Source organism: Sparus aurata, chromosome 13, assembly GCF_900880675.1.
Source record: "Sparus aurata chromosome 13, fSpaAur1.1, whole genome shotgun sequence".
Classification (NCBI taxonomy): domain Eukaryota; kingdom Metazoa; phylum Chordata; class Actinopteri; order Spariformes; family Sparidae; genus Sparus; species Sparus aurata.
In genome coordinates this window covers 19,051,765-19,076,665 of record NC_044199.1, presented here as the reverse complement: position 1 = coordinate 19,076,665, position 24,901 = coordinate 19,051,765, and the positions used below count along the sequence as shown (strand labels likewise).

Genomic DNA, 24,901 nt, shown 5'->3' with positions numbered 1-24,901 from the left:
AAATGCAAATGCACAAAAAATAGTTTTTTCATTTCCTGACCTTTAACCATCACCATCAGTCATCATAAGTCATCTACTCATAAATAAATCTGCTCAAACATAATGTAGTAGCTAGATAAGATTATTGCAAAATAATCATCTCACCAAATAATGCAGAATATGCACATATCTGGTAAACTCTGCCTGTTTTTATAGAGGAATAGCACTGCTAAGCTAACTTGGTGACAAACACATTGCATTTCCAATAATATGTTCAGAATAAATGCACCCTGACAAATGGTCAGTGGAAAACTGTGAATTAGAAACTGCAGCAAAGGTTTGGTTTGCATCTTCTTTAACTTAACACAGCTCCAATACAGCATAAGCTGCTGGGTAGCAGTACAACAAAACTGATGTTTGGTACAATTTGACTTAACACCAAAACAGAGACATTAAGGATGAAGCGTTTTTTGTTTAATGTTTTTGTTTTGTTTGTTAATATTTCTATTACACCAGATTTTGTTGTGCTGTCCATCCCAAGTCTGCACAAGATGTTTAATTTAGAATTGACTGGCTAGATTCCTGGCAGCTTCCATCAGTTTCCGTCACAAATAGCAAAACTGGTGGAACCAGAAATACTATCTACAATGGCCACAATCAGCTCCAGCAGCCGTGTCATGGCTCTCACTTGACGCAGAAAAATGACTAAAACAATTAATTGTTTTTTTGTTTTTTTTTAGATTGACAGCTGGAGCTGCAACAATAAGTCCATTGATTAGTCAGAGACTTAGTTGTTATTAACAATGAAAGCTTAAATTTTGAAAATGTTCAAGAGTTCCCTGAGTCATTAAGTCTTGAAGTCACTTATCACAAAATTTGGGGGTTTTGTACCCCTGGGAAAGTGCTTATAAGGTCACTGCCAAATCCAAACAAACACAGCACTGGTACAGAGCTGAGTTATAGGCAGGCAATACATGAAATAGGATTATAAAACATGAACTCATTCATTAAAATTGTTTATTGCTTTTTCTTTTCAATATAGGTTTAAACCGCAATCCAGGGATGCTGTAGTGTCAGTCTTTTGGTTATGGCTGTATACTGAGGAACTTGCTTCCAGTACTTGTATAAACAGTGAAACAGTGCCTTGACCTCACTGTGACTCGATTCGAAACACACTCTTGGCAGTTAACAAAAGTGAGTTCTTTTGAAGGGTGCACAGAGTTCCTTCTGTAAAATGCCAGCACTGTGTTAGTAGGGAAGTCCAACATGCACTGGCCTAGATACTGAAGCAGGGTATCGCACCTGTGTATTTAATGTACTAGTGCATTGCCCGTAGGAAGCATGTATTCCTATAGAAAAGTGGGAGGTTAAGTAGCTTTTTCATGGATGGCGAAATGAGGTTGTGTTTGAAGGTGGGACGTCAGGGATATAATTGGCTGTTTTTGACTACTTTTGATTATACCATTATATTTCACCTTAAAAACTATTTACCTTGCCTTGTTTGGTGTCATTATTTTCAGCACAACCTCAACAAAATAACATAAAATCAGAGTAGGAAAAAGTTAGATTTTTTACTGTGAAAACCACAAATATGTTTTTTTATTTTGACATATTATATTAACACTATGGACCTAAAATCACAAAATAACATAAAATCAGAGTAGGAAAAAGTTAGATTTTTTACTGTGAAAACCACAAATATGTTTAGTGAACCAATTGTATTAGTTATAATCAGCGCCGTCGTATAGGGGGGAAAGGTGATGACAATTCTAAGGGCCCACAGCCCGCTATAGGGCCCACACACAGCCCCCAGTAGCCTCTACGACAAAATGGTTATGCATACACTGAACTAATATATATTCATACGAATGAATCCGAATTAAAACAAAGCCACAAGTCATACAATATTCTAATTTTAATCATTTCAATAACCCCCGTAGCCCCTTCTTAAAAAATGGTTTGGTCCACACCGCGGTTCGTTCTTCCCATGGTTCTTCCTCATCGGAATTAAGTGAGCGCGAGCGAACTCCAGCAGGGTTAGGATGCCCGCCAAAAAGCACAAGTCCGGACACCAGAAGAGAGTTGAGAAGGAGGCTAGGAGTAGGAGCAGCAGAGCAGGGGCCCAGGACATCAATAACTTATTTTCTAAGAATGGTGAGAGTAAAACTACCGAGGGCGGCTGAAACAATTAGCCTACTTGTTCATTAATTTAATGTCTGTAACATTACCTTTGACGGGGCGCAGGCTGGAGCGTACGTTAGCTGTCATCTGGCCGCGCTACACTCTGGACAAGTCGCCAGTTCATTGTAGAGCAACGGTTCCTAGAGTAGCTATAACTGAGCGTGACTAATTTAGGGGCTACTACAGTGACTGTGTGTTTCATACATATCACTGTCGGACAGTGCTCCAGTATGCGCCCATTCAGAGGCTGCATTGAATTGTATTATGACGCATTCAAGTTCTACTCAGTAATTATGAGCATCTGACGAAGGTCAGTTACGTTATCATGATGTGTTCAATGTGGTCTTGTAAAATGTGTTATTAGTGGGACATTTGAATAGCCTAAATACAAAAAAGTTAAATGTTCAAAGATTTGTTTGTTTTCATAGCAGTATAAAATAAAAGACACCATAATAGCTGACAACAACAAAGTAAAAAAGACTATTTAGAATTCTGGACAGTTTACACCGACTTTTGAATGGTCTAAGAATATTTTTTGCCTGGTAAAGTGAAGCTGTCCACCTAGAGCTATGGTACTAAGAAGCCCATTTAGATTTTGTCCAAGAATAGGTTAGTTCTGCATCATTTTTTCCATTAAACATAACATATAATGTTTACAATATATATAATGGAACAATAAACCTTTATGCCCTGCTGCTCCAGAATCAGCAGTAGCTGCTTCATCTGAGTTTGACCCCACAGCAGACGCTCAGCCCAGCAGTCCAGTGATGCCTTTGATGGTGAGTGAGTGATGTACACACTGGTTGGCTGTTTTGGTTTATTAGTGACCCACTACCTATTTGTTGAGTGGTTAATTGAAAATGTATATGCAATCAGAGGTGTAATAACGTGTTGCAAATCAGTGAAATGAGAATAAGACAACTAATAATACATCATTTACATAATCATACTCTGACTTGTTAAGTCGTTAATCGTAAAAAAGGAAAGAAATTGGGTGTATTACACCAGGCACCGTCAAGAATACTGAAAAACAAGAAAATTGAAGGTGGCAATGAATGGGGTAGAGGGGCCCATACCGATATTCTTTCAGGGGGCCCAGAATTCCTAGCAACTGCCCTGGTTATAATGCAAATATGAATTGTTGTTTGCTAAATTTGTGCATAAGTTTTTAAAATGTACAAAGTTATATGTAACTATTTACATTTAAATGCAGGCAATGCCTCAGGCTCCTCAGCTCAATGAAGAGCTGCACTGCCTGCTCCACATTCAGCAGTCTCCTCATTGTTTTCGCTCACGAGTCACAACACAAAAAAAACACTACACTACACACTGAACACACTACACTAAACACTATATAACATACTAACTATACACTCCAAACACGCTATATGTCACAAATCTCTCAACTCTCAAAACTCGCCATCTCTGTCGCTGTCTGTATCACCGCCGGTGTCCCTAACACAACTTTCCCTGTTCCTCAGCATCAAAACTTGCTGCTTGTGGACACTTTTGTGACAAAAGCCCATTTTTTACCATTTCTTCCTACGCCAGACACAAAGCAAACGTGACGGCAATGTTCACAAAAAAGCGTGGCGGACATTATTTACCCTAAGTTTTGGACGTGCCGGTGCGTCCGGTCCGTCGACTCGGGAGGTTGGCCGTGTGGGTGGGCTAGCAGCTAGCTACACACGAACATCCACGGATTCTGATTCCAGTTTGTTGTCCTTGCGTATCTGGATCACCTCAGACCGGAACAGACTCGGTCCAGACTAGTTTAGTCTCATTAATCCATAACAGTCAGTTTAGATGCACAGAACGGGACCGAACCGGCAAAATCCTGGTCCAGCTTGCGCAGCTGCAGGTATAAATCCGCTTGTTTCTTAAGGTGTGTCGTGGGCTTGAGCTCTGCAGTGATTGGCTCTGGTGCGCACGTGGCTACCCTTAGCAAAAAGTAGTATACTTGAAGTTCATTTTATTAAGTATGCTTGAGTATAAGTATAGCAAGTATACTATGGACCATGTACTTGTAGCATACTAGAAAGTATACTAATTTAATACTTCTTCGGACTAAATTGGAACATTTTAAATTTATAAAAGTATACTTTAAGTATACTTTATAAGGTCATTTTAAGTTTACAGAAGTACACTTTCAAGTATACAACGAGTATACTCATTTATATACTACTAGTGTACTAAGTATATACTTCTAGTCCACATTTTAGTTTATGAACATGTAAGTTTATAACAGGGGTTATACCTCAATGCAAATGTGTGTAGTGAAAAATATTTTTATTCTGCTAAATTAAATGTAGCACAACTCAATGACTCAACCTTTTTCTGTACTTAAACCAAGATGTTGGAAGAATTAGCATTTGCAATGTGGCAAACTTTGGCAAGAGATTCACCATTTACTACCATAAATGCCTACAGATTAACAGACGGGAAGTCTCTTCCGGAAAACACCCCTTCACTCATGGTGCCAACATTTTTATTGTCTTTGTTAATTCGACACAATTTAACCACAGAACAAGGATGTGAATTAACCCGCAACCGTCTCACACATCATCTTATTCACAAACACATTCACGAACCATACTTACACCAACAACAACAGAATACCCAAGAGTCTTTGCGCCACAGTCCACAGTATACTAAAGTACAAGTATAAGCTTTAGTATTAAAGTATAAGTCTAAGTATTAATGTACTTAGTCTTAGACTATTCTTTATACTTTTCAGTATAAGCCAAGTATACTTCACCATACTTTTCTTAAGTATATAAAATGTAGTATATAAAAAGTACACTTCAAGTATACTGCCTCAATTTTAGTGTAAAATAAGTATACTTGTAGTACACTTGAATAAACTACTTTTTGCTAAGGGTATGGTGTGCAGTGATTGGCTCTGGTGCTCACGTGGCTATGGTGGCTACAGTTGACAATGCTAGCGGAATTGGTAAAGCATTAATGACATAATTTATTAACGGTATCATTGCAGTCCAAACAAATCCGACGTCACACACCCTTAAACCACGCAGCAGCCATGTTGTAAGTCTCAGGTCAGTCTGATCCTGATCCGCAGAGATATTTGAGGAACATACACACACACAGACAGACACATAGGCAGACACACAGACAGACAGAGATTCCTTGCTTTTATAGTGTGTGTGATCAGAGACTGATCATTTCATATACTACAACTTTGATGTTGCATTTTACAAGCAAGTATGACAAACTAGAGATGTACTGATGATTTGCTCCACTGAATTTGTTTTGACTGATTGGTGGAGAGAAAGCTCTTATATGATTATGAAATGTCTCATCATGCTTATGGTTTAAGCTGTAGAAACTGATACATTTCAAAATTGACCAAAACAACACTGTTTAGTTCATAAATCATAAGCAATGAAATTCATTTACAATCTCATGGACCATTTGACCTCTTTGGTAGCCAGACCTTGAACAAGCTATGCTCAAGAAGGTTGGAAACCAGACTTGGCAGCTATGCTAGCAGCTCTGTGAGGCAATGCTTAGGCACAGCAGTGCTTTGAGTTAAATGTTAAAATCAGTGCTAATGTCGTCATAGTGACAATATTAATATGTTTAGCAGGTAATGGTTCACCTTCTAAGTTTGGTTTGTTATCATTAAGCAGTGCTTTCTAGAGGTGGGTGCAATTCATCGATGTGGCGATGCATCGTCACGTGACGATTTGGCATCGATTAATTAACATAGATGCTTTGCCGCAAGACTGGAACAAAAGACACGTAACCGGAACCTTAGCGCGCTCGCCGCCCGGACTGTTTAGTGAGTAGGATCACAACAAACGGAGCAGTAACGTTAGTTTCTTTGCAAAATGGCAACAGCTTTAGCAGCCTCCAAGAGGCCCACCGGGGTTCACTGCAACCTTGTGGAAGCACTTTGGATTTTATGAGAGAGCAAACAAGAGGACCGACAAGACCTACGCGATTTGCTGTTTTCAGTGTTTTCCGCCAATAGAGGGGGCTCTCGTGCAAGTGGAGCTTTCCCTGCTCAAAGTTAAGTAGGACAAAGTGCAAATGTTTACATAGTCATAAAATAAAATATTTTGTGTCTTTGAAAAATACAAGTCAACTGTTCAAAAACCTTGTTATTTACTTAATGAGTGTAGTTTTAGAGGAACTGAGTTAATTGATAGGCTATTTATTTACAAATGTAGCCACAGATGAAGATAAAATCAATCTTGTATGGAAAAAAAGCATAAAAAATCACAATAATCGAAGAATCATGGCACCAATAATCAAAACGAATCGACAATCGTTATAATCAAAGAATTGAAGAATCGAAGCTCCCATAATCGAAATCGAATCGAATCGTGAGGTACCCTTGTTGGAACACCCCTAGTGCTTTCCACTTAGATTGTGCATTTTATCCTTTGCTTCAAAACTATGCAAGCACGACGACAGAGAAAAGATACGTGCTTCACCTTCACCTGTTTCAGTCCCACCTCCACATGCTCTCAATGTGTGTGTGTGTGTGTGTTTATATGTCTGTGTCAGCGCTCAGCTGAAAAGTTGTGTCCTTCCGTGTTTGAGAGACTGGTCTTCAGGGTTTGACAAGTATGAGCAATTTAGTCGATGACAAAACATGATTGCATGGATGGGGAAACCTCAGTAGATGAGCCACTTCAGACAACACTCAGTGCATTTACATACACAGCTTAGTCAGATTACAGCCATAGTTCGACTATGCTACTCAATCGGACAACTGCAATTGTCCAAGTATACATGCTGGTGAGAAAATTGAATTATTGGCCGAAGCATGTCATACCCCTTTATGGTAGGTGGCGCAGTACCCATTTCAACTAGTGGTACTAGAGCCACCTCCGGCTGACCTCTTTACGTCACCAGCTCGAGAAAGAGGGCGTACGAAGAGCAAGACGAAGCTACATCTTTGTACATTTCGTATATGGTGTACATGATAATTATACAAACTAGATGCACAATGGTGCTCTTGCTTGTGGTTCTACTTCGACTCACAGCCCCGGGGAAAAAATCTCGAGCCTGCGCAGAATGCAAAATCCGAATCCAATTTGATAGAACGTATACATGCACGAGTGATGCGACTATCAATCGGAAAATCTAGGTGTTTTAATCCGACTGTGAGAAATCCGATCCGGTCCGATTTTAGTCAGACTAAGGTGTATACATGCATCTTAAAAATCCGATCATAGTCGGACTAACCCAATAATTCGGTTTTCTTGAGTGTCATGTAAACGCACTGACTGGTGGTAGCAACTTGACATCTGTGCAGTAAGCTTCAACATCAGACTGGCCACACTGGCTGCATGAACACCAAGTGTGCATACTTTTCATTTCGGCGTCCATGTTAACAGGTTAGAACAGCAATGCTGGAAGCGTGAGTCGAAGGCAGCAGTGGCACATCATCTAGAGATTCAGAGTCAGACGCAAAGGGTTCTCAGCAAAGACAGACCTGAAATGGACCTGTAGACAGTCATATTACTTTGCTGCCGTTTTAATGTCTGTATGTGTTGAATATGCCACAGACATGAACAGAATACACACAACAGGTGAAGGGCAGTTTTTTTCTTGTGCACTCTCTTTTTCTTTCTCTTTCTCCCTTTCTCTCCCCCTCCTGCTTACTTGCTATTCAACGGGATAAGTGAAAATCAAATCATTATCTTTACTGATGATAATGAGGCCGGCTACATGTTAACAGATAAGGCAGGCAGGCGCTGCACTGCAGCAGCAACGCTGCCTGTGTGGACACACGCGTAAGTGAGCCGTCAAGCAGTACACAAGCAGCCAATCTGGCCAGCCTGTAAGTGCTGCATTTAGAATAGAATAGAATAGAATGCCTTTATTGTCACTATACACATGTACGATGAGGTTAAAAAGCCAACTCCTGTAGCAGTGCAAAAAACAGTGTGAAGAAACAACAATATATACAGTATAAACATAGGACATAAAGTAATAGTACAAAAAAGGGAGGTAAGGTGCATTTCCGCTTGTATACCACACAGGTGTTTCGGCTCAATTAACAAATGAATACATTTTATTTACATTGTGCTTCTTACAACAGAGCCATCTCTAAGAAGCAGTGCAAACACACACCTCTTGTTCTCAAAGTAATATGTACGTGTCATATTCGTGCTGTCATGGTGTTCGTATATCACTGAACTGTTTTCGGACGTTGAGCTGAACGACATAGTCGTTGCCTGGATTATGTTCAGAGACATTTAGTTCAGGTCAAGTATTAATTAACAGCATTTCCTCATATTAAAGGAAAATGGTATTTGCTGTTGTAAAGTAGTCATATGTAAAGATCATTTCTAGGAGACATGGCTTTCATATGAGTTAAATGTAGGCTGTGCCTCAGTCTCACAGCAGGATAGATGCAAGCTGGACTTTATGCTGTTGAATGGTAAAAATAATTAGCTTGCTAAGTTATGTGTTTTAGGATGTTCGGCTGTGTTAGCAAAGTTGTCATCTCGCTAAGTTTTGCTCTTAAGCCAAGTCAGACCACTTCAACAGAGGTTTTTCCAGTGATATGTAATAGTTAGGTGTTATTGTCACTGGTTCATGTTACATTAGGTCAGTGTGCTATAAGTGTTCTAAGCTGAATGCATCACAAAATATGTGAGCATGTATGTTTGCTTAGCTTTTAAGACACAACACTGTTATGATATGCCAAGTTCTGTTTGTAGTAGGCAACAAGTTTCAGGAACCTGGAATTTACAACAGTTGTTTTGCACTCAGGAACTCAGAGGATCACCAAATTGAATAAAATACAAATGTGTATGTCATTTTTCTTTAAAGGATCATCCAAGTGATTACATCAAGAGGAGGGCACAAATGTCATTACCAAAAGTAATGGCAATCAGTTGTTGGTGTCTATGTTCTCTATAATCAGAAAACTAGGGTTAAAGACCGAGCAGGGGTACAGAAGTGTGCAACAGTAACCATACAAACGTGTGCGGCCATAAGTGAAAGGGAGACAAGGCTCAAGGCATGTTAATTATATACTGTCAATTTGAACTTTTGACATGTACCATATTTGCATATCCTGAATATGTTTCAGTGTCAAATTCTGCATTTAATCAGTTGATGCAGCTTTTTCCAGATACTGTACAAATTTATCACTAGGTTAGCTTTTTTATATGACTCTTCTATCAATAAATGTAACTACCCTTTAAACTATTGATGCATGTATAAAACTAGACAGATCAATACAAATACATGTAAATCTATTTAAATTTAGTCTCAAGTCTGTGTTTTGCATCCCTCCCCTGTGAAGCTTATTTTGATACCAGAGCAGGGAGAGATCAATGCTTCTTCCCCCTAGGCAACCACGAAGAAACAGAGCCTGCAGGTGGATTCTGGGCTTGACATGCATCGGCAACAGCAGCATAAGAAATAAGTAGCGTGTTTGTATGAACTGATGGCATCATATTACAAATGACTGAGAAAGTACAGAATCTGAACAAATAATCTTTCAGACCAGCATTATATTCATGAGCTTATTTGTTCAAAAACATCAAATTCAGACTATTGTTACAGGCACACACACAGTATAGCTACATACAGGTGTAACTTCATGAAAGTCAGTATCTAGAGGGCTGATACAGTGAATCCTCATACATCCGCAGGATAGACTAAACACAGTCCACTACATACAAATCATATTATACTGTGACAGCTGCATTGGCACTTAATGATCTGGGACCACGAACAATAGTTAGAAAATGGCAAAGCTACGTTGGAGCTGATTTGCTGCTTTAAATCTCACCTCTGACAGACAGACAGACCAAGTGAGAAGAGATGGAAAAGATCCAGTATGGCAGCCATGCTAATCCAGTTTGGAGTCGAAGCTGCTCCTAGCTAATGCCTGGTCGCAGTAAAACATGATAGCATGAAGGAGCTTATATCTTTCATTTTGTTGTCTGCTGTCAGTTACCTTATTTTGGCCTGGGCACCAGGATGAGGCAGAGGAGACACTGCACGAAAATCTTACTTGGACAATTGGCACACAGGTGAGATGTTGAACAGTGTTTATATCAGCTTCACACGAGAAAAAGACTGCACAACAAGCCAAAATAATAAACTCCTAAGAAAGCCTCTTTAGCTGCTCTGTTCACCAGCTAGTTGCTAACTGTGTCTGAAAAGCCAAAGCCAAGAAGTGTTAAACCTGCATTCTTTCTAATGGCCAGCAGAGGGCAAATCCATCTGGTTTCTTACTTGTTTCCTGATGAGTTAATGGTCTAAAGCGGAGGTTAGATGCCCCGGACTATGTGCTGAGACCCTATTTGTACTGTTGCTGAAGTTTGGTGCTGTTCTGAGCATTATTTGTGGTTTTTTGGTGGCGGTTTAAATTTGGACCCATTTACTGCAATGTATTGTTGTCGTGCGGTTGTTTCTGCGGTTGATAAAACTCAAATTAGTGGTCTGCTAACTTGATCTCTCGAGAGGGAGTCTAACACAGTTTCACGGTGATTTAGACCATGGATTAAATTCACACCAGAATATAGATGTTTCTACCACAGTGTGTCCTAAGGTTCTAAGTCATATCCAATTAGGATATCCTCCCCAACTTTACTCTCATCCAAATATGTTCATTTCTGGGAAAAAAAAACAAAACAAAACAAGATAGCAATGGCCATAATGCCAAACTAAAGGTTTCCAAATGGTAGTCCACAAAGGGGTTGATGTCAAAACTTGGTCTGCAGTTAGATGACAGTTTGTGTGTGTGTGTGTGTATTGTTGTTGTTGTACATCTGTCTGCTGCAGTTGGAAACATCCTTGATGATAGTGCTGAGAGTGAACCAGGACGGTTACTGAGGTTGTGGGAGGGAAATATGAAAAACAATGAGCTGAAAGACACTAATGAGGTCTGTAGAGCTGAGGAGAACTGCAGCGTTGGGGGTAATTCTTAAACGACCAGCAGTTTGACCCATTCTCCGTACGATGATATTGATTAGCGCAGGAGCAGAGACTACATCAGCTGTAACTCTAATATACTGACTCACATGTCCCTGTGGCTATTTTACACTGCTGCCCAGCAGATTGGGTCAGTAAACACAAATACTTAATCAGTGCAAACAACTGGAACCAGCCAATGGCCAAAGACTTTCGAGTGGTTCATTACACTAATGACTATAGTTTTCAGGCATTAAGCATATAACGGAATCAATATCAGAAGGAGACTTCAAGCTTGATCTGATGCCCTGCTTCAGCATCACTGCGTTTAAATAATTACAGGAGAAACCAATTGAGTCTGCTTTAGTATGTGTAACTAAAAACACATGAATGAAATCCATAACTGACCTGATGGTATTATTAGAATGATGTAACCACCTTCTTACCGCACTGAAAAATTGAGTTATATGTAAAGTATGGGGGGAAAATTGAATTGTCATCTTAAAGCCATATTAACAATGACTACTATCAGTCAGCAACCATTTTGTTTCAGAGAAAAACTTATAGATAAAACAGATGATGAATGTTTGCTCTGAACAGAAACAGCCCTCGATGAAACTGAGCTCATTTGTATGCACCATGAACACTGCCATACTATAGCTCCAATACCTTTTAAACCAGTTGGATTCTGCTTTAGCAATCTTTTCTCATATTAAAGCCTTGCAGCCTCATGACACTTGAATGCTTGTTCTTGCCTGTGCCATCCGTCGCCTATTCAGTGACAATCTATTACTTGCATCCATTCAAAGAGTGTAATGCTCTCATTGAGCCACCAACGTTCAGTGAATGCTCGCTGGGGATTGTTCACTGATGCCAGGGGACACTGTTCTCACAAACATATCCCCTCCAATGAATGTTAGCCTGTGTCCGCTATTTTTACAATGGCGTGGCTGGGTGTAAATAGTGACTCACTGTCAATGATTGTTCCATTGTAAAGCTTTCCAGACAACACTCCAATTTCCCAAATGCCCAAGTAGATTATGTGCCATCTGACTTTGTTATTGGTTTGAATACAATTTTAAGAAACTTTTTTTGATACGTGTGTCTGGGACTCATTCCTTGAAGTCTTGAAGCATATACTAGGAACAGATTGGGATTTACAGTTAAAAAATTAACATCTCATGTGAGTTCATCTGGTGACATATAGGCGCAGACTTTCTTTAAATAGACGTAGCTACATATATGTGATTGACAGGTGCAGAAACACTTCACTGAATTTTATGAAAACACAAAATCTACATGCAGCTTTTTGCCTTTCGTTGGGGTTAACAGCTAAAACTGCTTAGCAAGTTTGATATATTTCTTTAAAGAGCCTTGCTTCACTCATACTGACAAAATATGAATGTGTGAAAGAACTGCATGAGTGATGTGATCTTCAGGACGGGTGTCAAGGTGATAAATTGACACAGGTTCCATCTTCTTTACAGACATAAGTTGTGTCAACTGTGAGTAATATGAGGCCATAAAAGTTGATGTTTCACACATTTCAGGGAAACAACAGCAACAATAACGTTAACTGTGCTAGGCTTCACAATGTGTTCAAACAGGGCTCCCTGGATTCTTCCGTGGGATGAAAGGCACTGTCTTTAGCGTGATTTACAATCACAATTTAGGCTAAGTGACAATTGATGGTATAAATATCAAGTAGAAACGGATACATACACTGATTATCAACGACTAATAAACGTAAGCTTAATTTTCACAATCAATTTGACTGAGATAATTGCAATTCATCATTTTGAGTTTTTGGGATCGATAAGCAGAAGCAAGCTGTGATGTTGTCTATAGTTGGCTGCGGGCATGTCATTATGATAAATGGCTCAATCAGCTAAAGCTGAAGGGGCTTTACCTTATGAGTCACACACAGATCAGAAAAGTTGAGAGTTTTGGACACACCTTTATCTCGCACCACAACCACTTTGATGAATATATAGCCTCAAGGGGAGCATCATCTATTGAGGAGGAATTACGGTGTGGAAAATAGTTTACCTCAAGCGGCAGTTAGTTTCAAGGATAACACCGGTGTAAGTCTTTTGCTATTGTTATTTATTCTACTGAAGAGTCCAAACACACAGTGCATTACAATGTCTCGTTTTATGCAGATTTCAACTCTGGGAAGTTAAAAGCAACTCTGAAAACCTTCTTAAATTACAGTTAAGTCATTTACAGAGATAAAGTGCTGCCCTAACCTTTGTAATTCATCATGTTAAACAACAAAAGAACAATGCAAATTTTGTGTACAAGCGAACATTCTGATTGTGTTTGACTTGAATTTAAAGAATACTTATCATATTTTCTGTTGCAAGAGAACATGTAAAAACAAGCCTTTCATTCATTTCTCGTATATATGGACAATGTCCGGAGAATCATGTTGGGACATTGTCCGCGGTAACAACTTTCACACATTCGACACTTGTTCACGTCAGTTGGTTCTAACTTACTCAATATACTCTTTTCAGTTTAGGTGAGTGTTGGAACTGGGGTAGTGTGTGCAGGGCATGATACAAAAAGCATGCTGCAGAAATTGCTTTGTTTTGTTTATGAGACATTAAGATTGCAAGGTACAAACTGTCTTAATCTGAAAGACGACCATAGAGGTTGACTGTAAAAGCAACTTGTTGCAACTCATATTTATGTTTTTTGTGATGCTGACCTCTAGTGACTGAAGTATAGTACATAAAGCGACAAGTCTATATAGGGAGGAGGATTGGGACAGATGTTTGGCTAAAACAAGCCAGGGACCTCCATTCAGGAGACTGCTGTTCATGTCCAGTATAAACGCAGAAGTCAGCGGTGAGTTATTTTAAGGTAGTTGAGATACATCACGTACATAATGTAACTCACATAACGTAGCTACATTTGATGCTGAAGTTGTATAAGTTACATTTATTCTAAGCCAAAGCAAAATGTTTTCCTAAACCTAACCAGTGAGCCTATGATGAAGATCCAGTACCCCTGTCGCATGTACACTCCAAAATTGATGTTGTTTTGGGAACAGTGATATACAGTGCCTTGCAAAAGTATTTAACCCCCCCCCCGCCTTGAACTTTTCCACATTTTGTCACGTTTTGACCACAAATGTAAATGTATTTTTTTGGGATTGTATGTGATAGTCCAACACAAAGTGGTGCATAATTGTGAAGTGGAAGGAAATTGATACATGGTTTTAATTTTCTTTTTACAAATAAAAAACAGAAAATTGTAGTGGGCAAAAGTATTCACCCCCCTGAGTCAACACTTTGTAGAACTACCTTTCACTGCAATGACAGCTGCAAGTCTTTTGGGTTGAGTCTCTACCAGTGATGCACATATAGAGACTGAAGTATTTCCCCATCTTCCTTGCAAAATAGCTTAAGCTTAGTCTGACTGGATGGAGTGTCTGTAAACAGCAATTTTCAAGTCTTACCAGAGATTCTCAATTGGATTTAGGTCTGGACTTTAACTGGGCCATTTTAACACATGAATATGCTTTGATCTAAACCATTCCATTGTAGCTCTGGCTGTATGTTTAGGCTCGTTGTCCTACTGGAAGGTGAAACTCCACCCCAGTCTCAAGTCTTTTGCAGGCCAAGATTGTCCTGTATTTGGCTCCATCCATCATCCCATCAAGTCAGACCAGCTTCCCTGTCCCTGCTAAAGAAAAACATCCCCACAGCATGATGCTGCCACCACTATGTTTCACGGTGGGGATGGTGTGTTCAGGGTGATGTGTAGTGTAAATTTTCTGCCACACATAGCATTTTGCATTTAGGACCAAACATCAATTTTGGTCTCATCTGACCAGAGCACCTTCCTCCACATGTTTCTTGTGCCCCCAACAAGGCTTGTGGCAAACTGCATGGCTTTGTTTCAACAATGGCTCTCGTCTTGCCACTCTTCCATAAAGGCCCGATTTGTGGAGTGCATGACTAATAGTTGTCCTGTGAACTGATTCTCCCACCTGAGCTGTGGATCTCTGCAGCTCCTCCAGAGTTATCATGGGCCTCTTGGCTGCTTCTCTGATCAAAGCACTCCTTGCCCGGCCTGTCACTTTAGGTGGACGGCCATGTCTTGGTAGGTTTGCAGTTGTGCCATACGCTTTCCATTTTCAAGTGATGGATTGTTCAGTGCTCTGTGAGATGTTCAAAGCTTGGGATATGTTTTCATATCCTAATCATGCTTTAAACTTCTCCACAACTTTATCCCTGCATGTCTGGTGTGTTCCTTGGGCTTCAGATTAGATTACACACAGGTGGACTCCATTTACTAATTAGGTGACTTCTGAAGGCAACTGGTTGCACTGGATTTTATTTAAGGGTATCAGAGTAAATGGGGGTGAATACTTTTGCACACCGCACTTTTCTGTTTTTTATTTGTAAAAAAATAAAATAAAACCATGTATAATTTTTCTTCCACTTCACAATTATGCACCACTTTGTGTTGGTCTATCACATAAAATCCTAATAAAATATATTTACATTTGTGGTTAAAACATGATAAAATGTGGAAAAGTTCAAGGGGGGTGAATACTTTTGCAAGGCACTGTATGTCCTTTAGGTGGTGACAGGCAATAGACTTATTCAGTCATTTAGGTATGAGAATGTGTTGTGAGTTATGATAGAAATGTCTTCAACACTCCAATTCACTCCCTCTCTTCTCTCATGGGCTTGATTGGACATTACAAGAACTTTGTACTAAGGAGCTGTCAGGGTAATTTCTGGGCCAACTCATTCAGACATTTGTTTTCTGACACACAGCTTCTCCAGGTAGGTGGAGATAAGTTCACGGCTGCAATGTTATTGTGAGTTATTTTCACAGCCATTCAAGTATTGCATGCATTCTGTTTACTTGTTCTTTTTTTTTTTTTTTTTTAACAGGAGTTATTGAAAACAAAATGGGGGTCTACTCTGGGCTGAGAGCCATCCTCCATCCAAGTTTTGTGGAAATCTGTTCAGTAGTTTTTGCATATTTTTGGCAAATCAAACAGACACAAATGAAAAAACACAACTTCCTTGGTGAAGGTAAAAATCCATCTATGCTTCAGCATGGAGGGTGGCTGGTCTTGCAGTACACTGACAGAAACCCTGATGTGTGAGTGTGTGACAACTCGTTGCTGAGAGGAAAGGCTGAGAGAAGACAGCGAGAAGTGCAGTTTGTATCTATGTATCGTGCAGCAACTGAATATTGAACCTGTTTCAAATATTCTGAATCGAAATGTATTGAAGAATCAATATGTTTGACAACACTTCAGTGTGGTGTTTAACGACATGACTGATAAAGTGCATCACAGTGACCTGAAGCCACCAATGATGGAGTAGATCAGTTGCAGTCATCAGGGACGTATTAAGTCAATACCATTGTATGACACTGTTAACTGAGAAATGTTGCTTCCTTTGTACCATAAGTCACAGCTGATGTTCTTTCATCCCTGATTGGTTTTTGGTCCACTCAAAATACCACAAAAAACCTAACCCGCTATATAAAACCAGCAGAAATTGCAAAAGTACACAGACATAATGTGCGTAGGTGTGAAGGCAGGATTTAATTGTATCCTGTTCTTCTCATAACCAGTCTGTTAATTTACATAAATAGTTTCATTTTTCATCGCAATAACAATGCCAAAATCTTAAGGCATTTAAGCTTCAATATTAAAACTGCTTGAGGCAAAAGCACTTGTTCTCCTTAATGTCGCTAAATTAAATTAAATGAGCTGATAAAGCCGTTTCATGTGACATCCTTTAGAAATGTGTCCTGCTTTCATGGTATTTAATATCAAAGGGTGTCAAAATACACACAAGACTCAGCAATTCTTATTAATTGGACTGACATCAGCAAAATGTTGCTCGGGGATCATCAAGCCTCCTCATAATTACACTTTACCCAGACTAATGGAATGGAGCACGTTTATTCACACAGGCTCACTTAAGAATGTTTAACTTGAGGCAGATAGATTCCTTCTTGTACAAGCCAGAATATGGAATTCACTTTGAACATCCAAGCTTGGACTGGACTTGGACAGCTTAATTTGCTGATGCAAATGAGTGTTGTGGTACTTTCTCAACCCGCCTGAAATCAGAAATGTGCACGGTCATTTCCCTCTTTTGTTTGCTGACACAGAAAATGAAGGCAAAGCTTTTACAGGCTCAAAATACAGTCGGAGTGACAGTTCAATTAATTCAAATAAATAAGATAAACAAAGCTAACAACAGGCTGTATGGTGCAGCAAGACATGCCATTCAGCTAACAAATTCCCTGGCCTGCATTCTCAAATTCGTTTTCATAGGAAATGGTTTGCACTGTTTTACATCAAAATCAGCTCATTCCTTGTACTTCCCCAACACACACACACACACACACACACACACAGTTTCATGACCAAAATGTCAAAGTGGCTGTCCCCTGTCTTCTTCCTTTCAAGAGCTACTGCCAAGGTACCCTTAAGCAACGCAGGTAAAAGATGCAGCTGCTCAGTCAGTACCATAAATGTACGTATAATAGCACTGGGCAGTTCCCAGGTGTGAAGGTGTGTATAGAACGTGTATGAATGTGAAGCAGAGCAATGCTGAAAATGAACACACAGACTCAGCAAAATTCCATTCCTGGTTGAATAAAGCAGGGAAAGAAGCATAGAAGATAAGGCTTGATATTTGTGTTACACAGTTTAGTTAACATGTTTTCCATATTCAAAGTCACAGGATGCAAATACCTGTAATAGCAACATCAAGGAACACATGATAACATTGTAGGGCTGTCACTTTTTATTCAAAATTTGAATATTCGTTCGAAAGTGGGGGGAAAAGTTCTTATTCGAATCTAATGACCTATTCGAATTCAAAATGTACGCAACAAATAAGCACAACAGACCGTTTGAAGTAGTTCGCCTTGTGATCCAACAGAGGGCGCTCTAAAACTTCACTATCAGCTTGACCTATTGCACGCCCTATTGACCCTTGACCTATCAATTCAGCTAGTAATATTATGTTGTTTGCTACAAAAATGGAGGACACTAGCGAGCAAAGCCATCCCGAGCGGACAATCACGACACCAAAACATCTGAGAAGTAGTGTATGGAAGTATTTTGTACAAAGCAGCTGTCTTACTCTACAACGACAACAAATCTGCGGACTCACCTAGCTTACAACCTCGTAAGCTAACGTTAGCAGGTGAGTGTACAACCTCGTCTGACTGCCTACTGCTCGGCACATTCAGCTTCAGCAGGCCCTTTGCCAACAGCTCGTAAAAATGCTATCACCGACAAGATAGCACGATTTATATGCAATCATATGTGGCCCATTGGTATCGTTTCGGAATCTCATGATGGAACTGGAGCTTAATGTCGTGTGGTGTTGTGGGGGCGTGTATTCAAATACATTCGAATAAATTGCGTGTCATTTCAAATTCGTTCAAACTTAATTTTTTTAAAAAGTGACAGCCCTATAACATTGTGACTAAAATGAAATGTATTAACTGTGGCTGAAAGTTTACATGGTCCTCAGTAGGCTGCTAAACTATGCAACCCTTAAAAAGAATAGTTTGACATATTTGAAATACACTTGTTTTTCTCTACATTGGATAAGACAGTCATTTCCATTTGTTAAGCATGATGTTTTAATCTGTTCAATGCCCAATAGTCTTTCCCCTAACCCTGGCCAAATAGTGTTAAATACACTTATTCTTCTTTACAGCAACGTGTAACAGCTTTAGAAGGGACAGACTAATGATGTTGTCCTACTTGCTCATTGGAAAAAGCCTTCCCAAAATTGCAAACTATTCCTTAAAGGCTTCTGGAACTCTGAATAGTGAGAAGTAGTGAGAGCCACCAACTAAATTTCCACAATACTACTCAAAAGGGTCAAAGCACATATTTAGAATTATGTTACAGAGAGAAAAACAGGGAGTGACATGTCACCCCTGTAAGGTGTTTCAGTGAGTTGGGCCAACGCTCACTACAATATCTGAGATGTAAACCACAAAGCTGACTGGGGACGCATATCTAACCGGAGGAAAAATCAGGTTAAACATAAAGTATATCTAAAAAATGAAAAGTGTACAGTGTTCTTGGAGAGTTGAACTCTCTTACATGAACTACGAGGCACCATCATCTTTATTGACATCTTCACGCATGTAAGCACTGCTGTAGTGACATGACTTCTAAAAGACAATTCTACTATTTCTTCTTCTTCCATGAAAGTTTTTAGTCCAATATTGTGTTGGTATTCCATCAAGTTTTTCCTTGCAGTCCATTAATACAGGTTGAGAAAAGTGGACACAGTAGAAACAGTTTCTCCAGCATGCTTCCAGGTATTTGAACAGATTGCTTCTTTGAAGCGATGCCTGTCATATTTGGTGACTTATTCTTTACAAGTGAAATTACATTTTCAAAAGATCCCGTTGGGTACCAGTACCAGGTGACGGTATTGGTTCATTCGTTTTTGACAGGTAACCACATGGACATAAAAAAAAACCCGACATGACAGAAGACAAACCAACACAAAAAAACAAATTCCTCCAATGACAAACTAATGATACATTTTTGACAAAGATGTCATGATCTCCACAGCTTTTTGGTGTCAACAGTTTCCATACATTAGCATGGCCAATGCGGTGTGTCAGACCAACATTTAAAACTGCAAAGAGCAATTCAGTGGGTAGGTACAACACTGTGTAATGAATAAATGTGTTTGCAGAACAGTTAGTACATTGAACAACCATGTGTAAAATGCTGAGTGCAAATGCAGTCTGAGGTTTTGCGTGTATTGCAGGGGGACCATGGGCTACACCCTAAGACTAAGACAAGTGACAGAACTGATGTCAAAATGTACAATATCAAGATATTAATACTCAGCGGAGCAGCTCCAGATTGTCACCTTACTATTTTTCCATTTTCTCAAAGAATATTTTCTTTAAGTATACTTCACTCTCTCTATCATGCTGTCCTGTTTGTTTGATAGCCAACCTACAGCACATTTACAACTGGTCTTAGCCAAAATACTGTTTGCCTTGCATGGCCCTGTGATTTGCCAAATGACTTCCTGATAATGCTGTCTGTAATGGATTTGATAAGGGGTTCATATTAAATGACATGAGCAGCTCATTTAACAAGCATCATTTAATCAAGCATCACACATGCTCATGACGAGCATATGTGATGTGTGATTGTCACCAGTCACTGTCAACAAGAAGGCTACAATGCAGACAAGCAGAGAAAGCCACATGCAGTTATTTTTGGTTACAGTGCAACAAACACATAAGTAGTGTTACTAATTAGTTAATGGAATGATAGGAAAGGAAACCGGTGGATTGCCTACTCCAGGTGGGGAATGTGTCCTTGCCCCAAGTGAAGGAGTTCAAGTACCTCGGGGTTTTGTTCATGAGTGAGGGGATGATGGGGCGTGAGATTGACAGGAGAGTCGGAGCAGCGGGTGCAGTGTTGCATGCGCTTCACTGCACGGTTGTGACGAAAAGGGAGCTGAGCCGGAAGGCAAAGCTCTCGATCTACCGGTCAATCTTCGTCCCTACCCTCACCTATAGTCATGAGCGATGGGTCATGACCGAAAGAATGAGATCGCGGGTATAAGCGGCCGAAATGGGTTTTCTTCGCAGGGTGGCTGGGGTCTCCCTTAGAGATAGAATGAGAAGCTCAGCCATCCGGGAGGGACTCGGAGTAGAGCCGCTGCTCCTCTGCGTGGAAAGGAGCCAGTTGAGGTGGTTCGGGCATCTGATGAGGATGCCACCAGGGCACCTTCCTAGAGAGGTGTTCCTGGCACGTCCAACTGGGAGTAGACCTAGGGGTAGACCCAGGACCAGGTGGAGGGATTATATCTCTTTTCTGGCCTGGGAGCGCCTGGGGATTCCCCAGTCAGAGTTAGCCGATGAGGCTGGGGAAAGGGAAGTCTGGGGCTCGCTACTGAAGCTGCTGCCCCCGCGACCCGATTTTGGATAAGCGGTTGACAATGGATGGATGGATGATAAGAAAAGCAATGTTTTTAGAAAAGTGACTTTGTTTTCCACTGACAATGCCGACACTGCACAAGTGTATTTACCAGAGCTCCAATTACACCTGAGTGAGAACACCTACTGCACCCTTACACTGTGGTTAGTGGACTCCACAGTCTGTGTGATGGAGTCATGGCACTAAAGTGAGATTGATAGACAAGGTGAAGAAAGGCATCAGTGGTTTATTTAACTATTATAATGCAACCCAGCAAATTCAAGAGTGCTGCAAGAAGTCAGTCGCCAGACCTAATCTGTCATATTACATTCAGCCTGGTATGAGACCGCTCAGCCTGTTATGTGTGATACAACGACTGCCATGGACATAATGTAACCACTGTGGACTGGATCCAAGTGCGTGCAACACATTGTTGTTTTGTGGGAAGTACAAACTCTGCAACTGAGATAAAATATATGGCCAACTATGTTTCAGGAACACAAACTACATGATATGATTAAAATCTTATAATCTTCAAAACCCTTGTCACTAACAACTAGTGTTGGGAAAGTTACTTCCAAAATGTATGCCTATTACAAGTTACTATCATTTTAAAAGTATAAGCTACTTAACATTATTAGTGTCTGTATAGAGTATAATGCAATGTTTTACTAATTACACTGCTTTTGTGTTACTTTGCAGAAGTACGACTCTGCATTATGATATTGAGGATGGTAGTATTGCTGTTACTATAGCCTAGGATTAACCTGGTCTCTATTGACTATTATATATTTCAATATCACCCGAAACTTAATAATTCAATAATTTTCTTTCTGTTCTGTGTTCAGGTCTGTTTAGAAAACAAATGGAAAAAGACGCCTCTGACCTGGGCCCTGACACGCACTCTGTGATGTGTAACCTCACTCTATGATGCAATGAAATAGCTTAGTTCCCATGCAACCCAACTACCCATCCATTGGGATGACTGGCTACAATTGTGGGCAATGGATTCATTGATAGGCAATAATATATTGTACCATGATGCAAAGATACATGAAAGAGCCGATTGGCCTGTCAAACTGGAAGCGCTCATTGCACTCCAGGGAATGTCCTGGGGTAAAAACTAAACAGACAAAGGTCAGGCCACATTCATGCTGTAGGCAGCAACATAATGAAAAAAAAAATATTGGCCTTGGAGGAAGATAAAATATATCTCCTGTTGAAAGTGGTTATGTTTTTGTTTGACAAAGACAGCAGACAGAGAACAATGGACTTCACAACTGAAATATTACCACAAATCCTATTGGAAATTTACATTTATATTTTAGGGCATTTAGCATATGCTTTTGTTGGAAGCAACTTACAGTCACTACAGTACACTGATGTTGGTGGCTGCAATGCAATGTGCTGACCAACACATCAGGAGCAGTTTTGGGTTCAGTATCTTGCCCAAGGACACTTCAACATGCAGACCAAGGAAATTGAACCAGTGACCAGAAAGGCGTCATATTACTCCTTAAATACCATAAGTAACATGTTACTTTTGAATACTAATGCCAACAACATCTGAGATAAAATTTGAAGGATAACTTCACTTTGGTTACACGTTAAAATGTGTTCACAGGTCCTGGGGAGTATACCTATCACTGGGTAGTGGGTTGGTGTAGGTGCCAGGCTTTGAAAAGCAGTCCATTTCAGTCTGGCACTGCATTCCAGTAACATCCTTGGACTCATTATACACAGTTTAAAAACAAATGATCAAAATCAATACAGCAGGAACAGAGATATTGTTGTTTATTTATTCTTTACATTCTTCTTCCCTTTCAAAATCTGGTGTTGAACATTACCCACAACGCAACTCAGCTACTGAGTGACATCACTGGGGTAAGTTATTTGATTACGTGCAGCGTTCTCTGGAGCCACTAAATACTTTTTTTCACACATGTATACACACTGTAATGTGTAAAATGTGTTGTGTTACCCTTGAAGGTTAAAGGAGGGTTTAAAGATCCATTACAGAACTTGTTTGCAGGATTTGGAAGCTGAGCTTGTAGAATTTAAGGTAAATGCACACACCCATGCATCACATTATTTCCCTGTCAGACTCCTTGACATAATCTCCTTCATATAATCCCTGTGAGGAGAGAGAACATATTTCTCTCACTTCAGGTGCTTTGGGCTCATATTTGCATTTACAGTCGTCAGACTCATTTAACATAATTTCATGACACCATTCTCCCCCGTGACACCACTGGGAAGCTGTTTTTGCTCATCGTGTCCCAGTCCAGGTTCTCCTGTCAGGAATCCTTTATGTGAGAATATTGGGACTACAGGGTAATGCTGGCATTATATACATGCATCAATGCACAATGTAAATTCCTCAAAAAAAGCACTTCTTTGCTGCCCACCTCACTGGCCAACATGTCTTGATTGCTTACACATAGTACTTCATTACGGACATAAACCTTCAATAATATTGACACATGCATACATACATTGTTAGTATTACCGGATCAATATTTTTTTCAAAAGGAAGTTAATAAAAATAGATTTTAACATACACGAATAACCAATTTTTATTTTCTTGACATTCCGAGCTTAGAAAAAAACACACACTCACACACACACACACACACAAAACCTGTGAGTACTTTGAATTTTTAATTAATTCAAAATAAAAAGTGATTAAATTACTGCAGGAAATCTTTGGAACCAGGACTTAATATAATTTTCCCAAAGACTTGCAAGCAGAAAAGTCTATGAGGGATAACTTTTTCTCCCTTCTTGCGGGAGACTGAACCAACACAGAAAGCATCCCCATAAACTAACAAATCAACTTCTCATTGCTGGATGTCCCAACAAGCCACACAGAGTAACTCTGGCAGATGATGATGACAGAGAGCGTAACACAGAAAACAGTATAAGCCTGTTTAAACAGTGCACCACTCTGGGTTAACAGGGGATGATAAGCCACAGGCAGCAAAACAGAAGATTGTAAACATGGACATAGACAGACACAGGGGAATAGAAAAAGTCTTACCTGGGAACACAAGCACAGCAAACACCCATGACAGGATGATGAAATATACTGAATTATACATGCTTCCTAAGCAGTGCTGATTCTGATCGGCTCGTTTGTTTTAGAGATGCTCTTTTGTATCTTCCCACAACAGGGCTTCAGAGAGCTGGCTACTTTGCTTTTTTATCTTTCTCTGCCTTTTCCCTGAATGTCAGTTTAGATAGCTTTTTATCCCCACTGGCGGGCTGTAGTGAAGATGCCTTAAATCCAGTGCAAGTATTAGTTGACGGCACACACACACAGAGAGGCTGGCTCCTCACGCAGTATTCGATCTCCCTGTCTTCCACGTACTACAGCACACAGAGGGACCAGCACTCTGCATGACTGGGGGGAGAGGAGGGGGAGGGCAGTCTCTGCTCAGCTGCCATTGGCTGAAGCGTTTGTCGATTATCTACGAACAGTCCTAGCTCTGTTTTTTTTTTTTTTTTTTTTTTCTTTTTCTCTTGGTGGCTTTGCATCCTCAACTGCCCAGCTTTTTCCTCTCACTGCCCTCTGACAGAACAAGAGCAAGATTTACATAGATGATGCAGGATTAATATTCATTTAAGTTAAATAAACATCAGCCTCCTAATTAATGCAAAAGGTGACTTTAGGATTGGGGGCAATTTTCAGAAAATCATCCCTTGATATGATTTTTGGTGCTGTCAGACCTGTCATGAATGCACTTTAATGAGGGATTTGGATGCAGTATTATGACAGTTTGGACTGCTGTGCCCAGTTTAAGCACATAGCTATGTTCATTTCTGTACTTCTGTGGAATAGAAACACTGCTGGACAGAGAG

At 40.0% G+C, this 24,901-nt stretch overlaps 1 protein-coding gene across 1 annotated transcript in view; it reads right to left on the bottom strand.

Moving 5' to 3' along the window:
* The window catches only part of opcml (opioid binding protein/cell adhesion molecule-like), a 626,228-nt gene extending 601,810 nt beyond the window's left edge, over positions 1 to 24,418 (bottom strand). The window contains exon 1 of the mRNA XM_030437862.1: positions 24,081 to 24,418. Within this exon, the coding sequence (XP_030293722.1) occupies positions 24,081 to 24,141 (61 nt within the window). The 5' untranslated portion in view covers positions 24,142 to 24,418. The remainder of the gene's footprint in view (positions 1 to 24,080) is intronic.
* Positions 24,419 to 24,901: the final 483 nt, after the last annotated feature.